Here is an 11,939-nt window from a genome sequence, read left to right on the forward strand (position 1 = left end):
TTGGCTCTATTAGTCAGAGTCATTTTGACTCTATTATTTCGAAAAAAAGAAACATCCTCTTCTTATATCCTCGTCATACTAGCGCTTAAATACTGCAACTACTGGAGCAGTTTTTACGTTAGAAAAGAATCGATCTCTAAGCACAATTTTTTTTTTTATTTTGAACGAATTACACCTCAAAATATGAACCTTGCTATTGAAATCCAGATATTATCTTCAGGTTGTCAAGGCAACAGAGATCTTCGAACAATTGAATTAAATAAGTTAAGTATTTATTAAAATAAATTGCCGAATTCATGATTTGAAAGCAATTAGGAAAAGGAAACAAATCTGTTCAATTTTATTTTGCTAAATATAAGTATTATTCAAAATTCCACTTAAATAGGAACCAGCTGGATTCGGATGAAAGGTGACTTTGACGACTTCAAATCGTAATTTCACGGTCCCCTTGCAATGAAATCCTAATATTATCTTTAGACTGTTTTTTTTTAAATGGATTAAAATTATCTAAATTTTTGAATGAAACTGAATTATCGTATTCATGATTTGAAAACAACTGCATGAAAAGGAACATATTTCATATGATTTTTTGTAAAATATCAATATTAATCATAACTTCTGTATATTTACATTTCATAAATCTTCTAAAATTTATTACAGCATTTGTAAATATATCGTTAACAACAACATTACTTTTTAACAATTAATTTTTTAAACAATGTGTTAATAAATCTAGCACGCAGAAAATGCACTGCAACCGCAACATTTATTTTATTAAGTCATTACATTTCATAAATGTTTTGAGGTCGAAAATGTAATAAACTGCTCATAATAAATATGTATAGAAATGATACGAAAAGATCAAAATTGTATATTATTTTATTTCAAAGGTTTGCATAGGATTTTATATCTATATCTGTGTGCGTGCATGTTTCATTTTTAAAAATCGGAAGGAAATTTTAGCTTCTTTCTCCTTAACGGATAATGACAGCAATTAAACTTTTTATAGTAATGATTCTGTTAAATATTCGGAGCCCCAATGCTTGAAATATTTGATTTCAAGACATTAAATGGTTATTTTTATTTAACGAGGGAGCAAATCACTGCTTTAATTATTCTTTTTGGAAAATAAATCTAATCATTCCAGATATTAAAAATTGACTGCGATTGATATACAACCATTAGAGTAATAATAATGAATTTTACACTAAAATACTGTTAATACGACTTCATCACTTTCTTAATTGAAATGAATTGTAATGAGAGCAATCGATTTCCGTTTTTTTCACCCTATCTGGTTTAGAATTACCTTAGACAATTTTAAAAAAGATTAATAAAACCTGAAATAAATTATTTCCCTTCCATTTTCTCAATTAATTATAATTCTATAATGGATGCTGCATTTCCTTCCGAAATTTCTCTCTTAGAAGGATTCTTAAAGATGTATCATAAGTGAGAACTCGGTTACTAAAATGTCAAACATTTATTTAGAGAAAGTCCAATCGGAATGTAGTACAATTGGAATGATGTTTGACTAGTGGAAAACAGAAAATAGTTTCTTTTATTCTTTTACCCTTTAAAGGGCAATTTCTTTCTAATCATATTATGCTAAAATACTTTTAGGCTTAAAATTAGAATAAGGAAAGGGATTCATTTAGCTTATTAGATAAATTTAATTTGATTAATTAATTAATTTGGTTAATTAATAATTAAGTAACAAACCAAGACACATCATTTTGTGTGAGATAAAGAACTGAAGCATCTATGTTTCTGTCTTTCTAAAAAAAATTGTCTGAACTTAAGCCAATTTACATAATTTCATACAAAGATTGATAAATTTGGTGGGAAGCATACTTCCCACGAACTTAGAAAGGGTTAACTGGTTAGAGTGGCTATTAAAATCAAGTTTTCCAAAGATTTTTCATATATATTCTTTCAAGCACTTGAAAATATTTCTAGATAAAGTGGGGAGAGGATAGACAATTGAAATTCCGGTTTTTCGTGTTTAGGTAACAGGCTTTTAATCCGACACTAAGCATCTAAGCAAATAATGTTATGGCTATAATGAAACTTAAAGCATGTGCCATCGAATGTACTTTTATTGGATTTTAACTATATTTATACGAAGAATTAAAAAAAAAGAATAAGCAAACTGTTTTTTATTTACTGCTCATAAAAACAATTACAGACACGAGATTTAAAAATTTAAAAAAAAAAACTGAAGCCATAAGTTTAAAAATAATTTTAAAAAATTATAAATATTTTCTTTTAAATATACTTAATCAGTTTTGTGTTAATCCAATCAAAGTAGGAAAAATTACATGAAAATCTGGAGTTCTCTTTTAATTCTTCAACACACATATATTACTTTTAATAAATAATTTGATAATTCATAACAATAAATTTTATGGGAAACTAAGGAGATATTTTCACTTGGTGATCATATAATTATCTATCTGATAGGACTGCGCATTAATTTTAAAACGTTCATCACGATAATTATAGTTAGAAAAAGTTGAATAATGATAAATTGATAGTTCTCGAGTTTAATTATATCTGGGAAAAATTATTTAGATCAATGATTGTTTTATTACGAAGTAAATTTAGTTTGTAACTGGAAACAACAATTTGTTTATTTTCAGACAATTTTTAATACGCGGTGATTCACAAATTGACCTAAGAATGCAGATGGATATTTATATCGAAGCCCTTTAATACACCTATTTCTATGAACATGACATCTCGCCTTTAAGGGATATTCGACGTCAATTTCTGAGAATTGTGTTAATCTCCCCTCCTGATATGTTTTCCCATAATGCAACCCACAAATTCTAAAATGCGAAATTGAAGATATATAAAGGCTAGGTAGGTAGGCTTCAAATGAAATTTAGTCACAATAAGCGTATTAAACGTGTCTCTTTTATGTGAAATAAAGATCAATAGAAGTCCAAATAAATACTAACTTGATGAAACATTTGGGGTAGTAATCTATTCTCCATCTGAAGAGAATTGTAAGCTTACGTTTCTTAGTCAAATGTTGTAATGATCACGTAAGAATGGAGTGGATGGATTTGGATGGATTACGATATTATGTTCAGTGCTTCCTTGCCTTGGCTGAAATTTACAAGCTCTGTGAAAAATAAATTTGTTTCATTTCTAAATGAAATACGATAAAATAATTTATTAGTAACACTAATATTCAGGTCGTCTTTCTTTAATTCCAATAACCTAGTATAGTTTCTTTTATTGTTTTCTGTATATGAGGTACAGCTGGTGGTTACTGACAAAATCTGTTGAGGTAAGTTTTGATATACTTCTAGATTTATGTCCTCCTTAAAAATAATAATAAAAAAAACTTTTCTTATCTCTTAGAGAACATTAAAGCTCCATACCTTCACATGTTAGATAAACAATTTTATTGATTTATTGATATCAACAATTTTATTGATTAGTATAAAATGTTGATTTAAATCCAATAATTGGAAGCATATTTTAATATGAGATTTCCGTGATAGAGATATCTGAAAATGGCAACATGGAATATTATTTTAGAGATGCTTCTTATACTTAATTATTCGTTATATATAGAATTTGGAACAAAATTCATCAGAGAATGAGTAGAAAATTTTAATTATTTCGTGTATAGGTAAAAGCGATCATACTTTTAAAAACAGGCATGAAACATGAATTTCAATAAATATCTCAAAATTAAAATATCCGTTAATTGTCAAATTTTGAATGTAAGCAAAAATAATAGGTCCAAATAGACTCGCATCTTTTATAACAACATTCATATTGCATGTTGCTACAGATTAGAAATCCCTGGCAACCTCTGGACAACCACATCTCACCTATCTCATCCTGTTGTGTAATATTGTGTGATATCATAATTTATCATTCAACATTCAGCAATATTATATAATATTAAAAGTATTTTTAATATCATAAAATATTGCTACCACGAGTAACCCTGTTATGTGTGCTATCACGATAAACCCCGATCTGACATTGCTGTCTCAACTGCTCATAGGAGAAAGTATTGGAGTAGAAGCAGAAAGACAATTATAGCGGGAAAGAGTTGGTGTTATTTAATATTACGATAAAACTAAATAAGATATGTGCCTTGTTATGATAAGACTAGTATCCAGGGCAGAATCCTTATCCTATTTTATTTTGGTCTCCCACCCAAATGTACAATTTTCAGAAAATCAGTCTTCTATCAACCCGACACCAGTAACCTAAAAGGAACTCCCACTACCCACTGCGCACACCCCAACTAACCACATCAATTCACTTTCTTTCTCATTCAGAACCTCCAACTGCTTAATTTAGTCATCACCCCACTCAAAACAGTTCGCCAGTCCTCAACCAAAAAGGAAAACATACCGCAGCATTGCCGAAAAGGAAATAAAATTACTGCCGTTAGAGCTAGCCATCCTTCACTTGACAGGGGAGATTTATTAATCTTAAGAGACGACGACTGCGAATAAAAACCAATAATTAATCACGCACGGAATCCAACGGCAAGATAACATTCCGATTTCCGATAAACAGATTTCCGGATCTTCCCCACTGCATGTATACGCAAACAGATAGATTTGTTGTAAGGGACATAATATCCGAGCGAACATATGCGGGTTTCGGTTCGGTCCGAAGGGAGCAAGGGGGAAAGAAGATGGAAGAAAATATAATATTGAGCTTCATTATTGTTTTTTTTTCCTTTCGTTATTTCTTGTCATTCTTAGTCAAGATTCGATCCATTTCGGCGTGGGCGTTGTTTGGCTGTTTCGGGGCGCCTTTGGAGCGAAAACTTACACACCCTTTATTAAGTAATCATTTTTATTCCTGAATGTAGTGACTAATAATAGAAGAAAGGTATATACGATAGCGTATTGAAGGTTAGAAAATTATATTTATTCAAAACTAAGATATAATGTATTTCAAACAAACGTCCGTAAGTAAATTGATGAAAAGTGCCAAGTTCAAATTTGATGCCATCAAAAATATAGCAAAAATATTCACATACCCTAATGTGTCTGACACTTGCTCGGGGTTACGCGATTTTATTTAAATCTGGAATTAAAACATATTAGGAATTTAAATTAAAACAATTACTTGGAAATTGTTAAATATTTCAGGTGAGATATCAAGCGTCAGAAAATAATAATGAAATCCCAAAGGATATGTATCATCTATTCAGATTGATAGATAAATTTGTAACCTCAACTGCTACTACGAATAAGCCTATTGACCAAAATTCGTTTAATTTTAATTGGATTCTCTCCATTATATTTATTAAGAAATTAATGTTATGTTAATATATTTGGTCACATCTAGATTATGAATTTTCTTAAGAAGTTGTGAATGTTTTATATTAACTAGCGAGAGTAGTATCACCGAATCTTTTTTTTTTTTGCATTACTTTCTAATAAATTTTTCTTTTCCCCACCCCCTCTGGCATAAATTTGTGGACTTCGGGTAAGAGACGAATATGGTAAACACAGCTATAAAATTTGGATCTTTGGTATGAATAGTACTTTTATAGAATATATCGCGAGAAAATGCATTTTAGACCCCCTTTTTTTTGGTCAATTGATGCCACAATATGAAACTGAATTACATCTGTAGTCATAAGACTGCATACCTAATTTCATTGATTTAAATCATTGCTTTTACGAGTTATTGCACTTATATGCATGTGAAAGTACAAAACGACATATATCCATAGATGGCACATAGATGCTAAATCTATGTGCCAAATTCTATACACGAAACTCTCAGCTATCGAGTTAACTTGTACTGTAACAATCACACAGACAAACTCCTAAAAGTAAATTTCATTCAAATTTGACTGAATTCTATAAAGTTGATCATAAATTTGTATATCAAATCTCATTCATCAAGCCCAAGGCAGTTTTTTATCTATCATATTTATAGATAGAGAGACACAGTTTAAAAAATGTATTTTTCAGTGTCTGAAACATAGAGATTCGACAGAATTTTGAGTTCGAACTTTTTCACAATTACAAAAACTCTTCTATGCTTCGTATTTGAATTAAACTTTCAAATGTCTCCAGCATTACGAAAACTGAGATTTTCACTTCGAGTGGCCGTAAGATCACCAAAGAATACATATTCTGTTGAGAATACATTGCGTTGTAGTTATTCTGTTTTTTTTTTTTTTTTGCATTGTTGGTCTTTAAGTTTAGAAAGTACGTTGAAGCCAAGGTAAGATTTTTTTAAAGCTTAATAATGGTTGATAATTGCATAATTCCATCCAAACGGTTTCCGTATACTCCCATAATGAAACATTAATGTAATGCATCTATCTAGCTATCTGTTTTATATAAAACACATAGAAATAATGAGAATAATCACTACAATTATATATTTTATTTTAATAATTATTTAAACAAACATAAAACGAAAATAAATATAGGTTTATTATACTTTAAAAAAAATGGATACTGAGAGAAATATTCATAGAGTCTATAGAAATCCTACATTACTTTGTCCAAATTAATCTTTATTTATAGATGCAAATGCAAACAGACGAAATTGATGTAAAGGAAATTCTATCCATGTTAACATTTCAAGTTCGTTTCTCCGCATTCTGATGTAGGATTTGGCAAATCTCGAGACAGTTCTGATTAATTTTACATTCACTTTACTTAATAAATCATTTCTGTTCTCGAAGTGCCATTGCCTTAGAATGCCCGAGTGATGTATTTACTTTAGAAGAAATCTTATTTATAATATGCGAGCTATCTGACAGTAGTATTGAGTGAGAAGAATCATATATCAGAAGAAGAAAAGCGTGAAAAAATTCTTTAGAGTGTAAAAGGGAAAACCTTTGTCTTTGATATTATTATATTTATTTATATGAATCCAACATTATAGTTCTATAAATGCAATGATTCATCTCTTAAATTATTATGCCTATAATTATTACGAATGCAATTACTGATTAAAAAGTTCTAAGTTAAAAAATACATATGTTAAGAAAAAAATATCTTTAAGAATCAATATATGGATATAATTATGGAATGCATTGTGATTCCTAGAAAATCCGATTTATGTATTAGAATTTATGTAAGAAACTTATCTTAATTTAAACAGATACGTATATAACAAGGAGACTTAGTATCCATTTGGGCAAGTTTTCGGTATACTATTAAAAGTAATCAAATGATATGAAAAAAAGAAATGAGTTACTGCATTTTTGTTGCATTAAAATGTTATATTTGCAACAAGAAGAGTTACATTTTTTACATATAAAATGCAATAATTATGACATCAAAATACTATTTTACCAATTTAGAAAAAAAAACTATTGAAAATGCTACATTTTAGTTGCTAAAAGGAAATTAACTATCTCTATTTTCGTTTCAACTTTACATACATGTCTGGAATGCACAAAATGAACTTGACACCAATGAATCTTTTGTTTGATGCTGCATGGTCAAAAGCAAGTTCAACGGTATAAAACTAAATCAAACCAAAGCTAGAGGATATTTATTCTTCTATAAACTTCCATATGAGATTTTAAAGGAATCATTTGGATACTAATAATTCTTATTAATAAGCAATTATAATTGCAAAGCGTAATGGCGAAATTAATAATTTTATTACTAGATCATCTTTACATTAATTAACGGTTTCTTTATAATATATTTATGAAGATTTGAGTAGAACCTAATTTTAAAAAGTCTTAAAGTTAAATTTTTGGTAATAATTTAAAATTAACTCAACTATTCATAACAGCAAATTATTTTCAGCTCAATGCAAAAATTTCAGAAATGAATAAAATTTTAAAATGCAAAATAAAATGTAATAAGAGCTTAATCAGAAACATCCTAGCACTGGCTAAAATCGTACAAATTCTTTTTTAAAAATAAGTTGCAAAGTTTATTTAATTACAAGAAAAAAAATGAAGAATCTCGCCCTTTAAATAAGTGGCCTAGAAATAACTTTTAGTTTGAAGTTTTACATTTAATTAAATGACTTTAAATGCTTAAAAATGACTTAAAAAGTTTCTAGTTGACTAATTTTATGAGGTAAGAACATAAAATAAAGACTCGTAATATTCGTGAGTAAACTAATGTGGCAACATTTTTTTGAACTTTTACAATTTTCATTTTTTAAACTTTTTCATCCTTGCTTCTTTGAAACTAGTATCATTCACTTAATTAACTTAAATAAAGTTTCTTCAAATTCAAGATTTCATTAATTAAATTCTAAAATTAGATACAAAAGGTAAAGCAAGCTTTAAATAATGCAATACTTTACGTCTATGTAAGAACGCTTCTAAAAAATTATATTTACTCTCAAGATAATTTTATCTATTTCATCAAGCAGTGTTCTATGGAAATTAAGTTTTTAAATGTTGTAGCGAAGACATGTATTTTAATGAAACGAGACATTTAAAGTTATTTTCAAATCTCTAGTACAATCCTTTTAAAATTTAAATTTCTTGCGTTTCCCAATAAAAAGATATTCCATTCAGATTTTTAAATTGATTAGAGTCCAAGAGTTTCATTTCTATTATTAAATCAAATATCCAAATCTCAAATTCTATTTTGTGAATTAAATTAAATTTAATATCTCACAGAATAATATCATAGAATCCTAAATTTCGATTTCGGTTTATATCAATTACTATCAATAATATTCTTTTCAGATTTGACTTTTCAATAATGCGTTTCCTAAGTATGGGAAAAGGGAAAGGGAACTGAAATCTATTTTTTTAGCCAAATTAGGTTATGTTCAATTCACAATCTAAAATTCACATTTTTATATTATCCGTAAATAAAAGAAAAGAATAAAGAAATAAATAAAGTAAAGAAGAGGAATTAAGAAAGGAGAATTAAAGGAATATTAGTGATTTGAAACGCAGTATTGATGTTTCGAATCGAGAAATATGAAAAAATAGGATTTCCTATTATAGGAAAATCAAATTTCTGGATAATCGACTTATTAATAATTTAATTAACTTCACTCATTTTATTTATTTCCAGTGAATTTTTAAGCATATTATAAAAGTAAAAAAAAAATAGTTTTATAGTATTATTCTTTTGTAATATATAAGCATATTTATAATGGAATTTTTCAAACTGCAATCATTATTCAAAACTGTTAAAATAAATTACGAAAAATAATTAAAGATTTCAAATAAAAAAAAATATTATGATAGTGCATTGACATTTATTTCTAAATTACAGATAAAATTCACCAGCAATAAAAAATTGTCTCGTTAAAGGAAATAATACATAATTTAAATTAATTTAATAATACTAATTTTTTAAAAACTAACTGCAAATATTTTATAAAAATTATAATTGTTGTTGTCATAGAAGACTTAAGAAATAATGAGATATTAAATTTTACGTAAAGAAGCTGACATGCCTAAAGGAGATATTTTAATTTTGGACATAATGACATATTTTTATAATGGAATTTGTATCTTTATGTTTTATAATAACTCTATATCTGTTCTTCATCAAGATAAGTTATTTTAAACTCCACTTTCTAGATATACGCACAAATTTACATATACATAATGATTTAAATATCTTTATAATGTTTCAATATTACATAGCTATGACAAAAATATTTCTAATAAAAACATCATTAAAACATTATTAAAAATATAGTTACAAAGTTCTGTAAACATTATTTAAAATATAGTTATGGTTTGAAATAAGTTCCTTTTACTTATTTTAATTATATAAAATGTATATTTTTATTGAATAATTAATGTAAAAATATTTCCTCAACATTAACTATACTTTTCTTTAAATAATTATTAAATTATACTGTATAGGCTAGTACAAAAACGTAATTAATAAGTTGCTTTAAAATATAATGATCGATGAAATGTTATAATTTTCAATGGAAATTTCTTAAAAGTTGTGCGCAACTCCACGAAGATAACTTTTCATTACAATAGTTCCGATTCAGCCGGATAAACCGATCATTTCGCTTTTGTATGACAACATTTCACCGATCACGTGAACATTTTTATGATCAACTTATTTAAAAAAAAATAATAATTAAGTTCTTGTACCGGTCTCTATAATATAATTTTAACTTTTTTACATAATAAATAAGTAATTTTGAATAAGTATTTTTATATTATTTCTTAAAAATTTACATATTAATTTATTAAAATAAACAAATAATGAAAGTGGACTTTTTTCGTAGAACTGCGTACAAGTTTTAAAGAAATACTTCAGTTAATATTGTAAACAGTGCACTTAATTTTTTTTGAAAAGTATCATAATTGGCAATTTGGATGAACTTAATGCATTAATAATTTTGCATAAATTGCATTAAATACGGATGAAAATAAATATTTAACTTTCAGACGAACTTCTCGTATTATATCAAAACAGTAAAAAAAAATTACATTACATTTTGATGCTTGTAATATTTTCAAGCATCAATAATTTAAAGATGAATTCTAAAATTCGATCTTTAAAAAAAGCAGTAAATAACTTTTAAACTATATTGAAGAAATATTAATTAAAAGACAAGAAATCATAAGACTAAATGTTAACTCACCTGGTAGAATTTCAGAGTTTGCTTCTACGCTGGCGATGCAGTGTTGATGAACGAATAACAAAACGAGCTGGAACACTACATGAATTAGATTCATGATTATTCATCGAACATTTAATACTTCTTCAGTTTTATCAGTTCTCGATGAAATGTTTCTGAAATATGTAGTTACAATAACTTTTCAGAAAAAGTTTTGTATGTCAGTTATTTATAGTATGTAATAAGCACGGATTGTTTAAAAAGATAACAGCACGAATCTCTAATCAAGAAAGTTTTCAAATGAATAGTTCTCTTTCACTTAGAAAATTCGTTTGTAAATAATTTATTATGTTATCCAAGTTAATTCGGTTATATCAGTTTTTGATGATAGTCTGAAACCAGTAATACCTTTGTGTAACGTCTTACAACTTCCTTCTGGTTTAACGTTTCAAGCTCAGTACAGTTTTATTAGCTTTAAAGTTTTGTTTTCATTAGAAAAATCAATACTTGCACATCACTAACAGATTTTGATTAACAGTCTGAAAGACTTGAATGTAATTAGTTTTTTTAAAATCTCACTTTGTATCGTAACTCGTTCATCTTATGAATCAGATTACATTTTTCTGCGATAAATTATATCACAATCCTTGAAAAGTTTTCATGCAAAGTTTATTGCTCTTTGGAAGCATGATATAATAAATGACACTTTCTGTCTTAATTGTTCATTACGGAGTCCGCTGTCGATTACTAAACAGACAGTCATTACCATTGCTCGGAACGATACATGGGACGTCGCTGGTAGACAGCCAGCTGTAGTAGAGCGAAACAGTCAGGGAACACCCGGATTGTTGAACTGCTGACTATCCGGCGAGTGAAAGCCGGACTCTACCTTTCGCCGAGATGCTTTTAACATCCCGTGTCCCTCAAGCGAATACAGCGCCCTCCCGTGGCAGACCTGTCCCTACTTAGAAAGCGGTTCTTATGTCATAAATAACCAGTTACTTCCTCTGTTCGAGAATGCCGAGGAAAAAACCCTCTACTCCAATTCTAGACGCTCTATCAATTTCGTTCCTCCTCTCAGTGTAGATGATTCCCTGCTGGAGGACCGAGTATTTATTTTTCACGACAAACCCCTATCGCGAGTTATGAGGCATGGGTGAGAATGCCGCACCCCATACCCCTTCTTCCCTAAAACTCTCAGATTCCATATGCCATCAAATATTTTTGCTCCCTGGCATTCATTTCGGCCCCTTCACTTTCCCCCTGTGTCATGATATTGGAACATTTATTTCATTCCATGATAAGGGAACATGATAATGTTTTAAATAAAATAAATATATATATATAGAACCACATACTCACTGTATATTCAACAGGATGTTTCAGCTGAAAATCGCTCG

At 28.3% G+C, this 11,939-nt stretch overlaps 1 protein-coding gene across 1 annotated transcript in view; it reads right to left on the reverse strand.

Moving 5' to 3' along the window:
* LOC129969346 (B-cell receptor CD22-like) overlaps positions 1-11,411 on the reverse strand; it is a 297,654-nt gene extending 286,243 nt beyond the window's left edge. The window contains exon 1 of the mRNA XM_056083883.1: positions 10,564-11,411. Within this exon, the coding sequence (XP_055939858.1) occupies positions 10,564-10,657 (94 nt within the window). The 5' untranslated portion in view covers positions 10,658-11,411. The remainder of the gene's footprint in view (positions 1-10,563) is intronic.
* Positions 11,412-11,939: the final 528 nt, after the last annotated feature.

Source organism: Argiope bruennichi, chromosome 5 (assembly GCF_947563725.1).
Source record: "Argiope bruennichi chromosome 5, qqArgBrue1.1, whole genome shotgun sequence".
NCBI classification, from domain to species: Eukaryota; Metazoa; Arthropoda; class Arachnida; order Araneae; family Araneidae; genus Argiope; species Argiope bruennichi.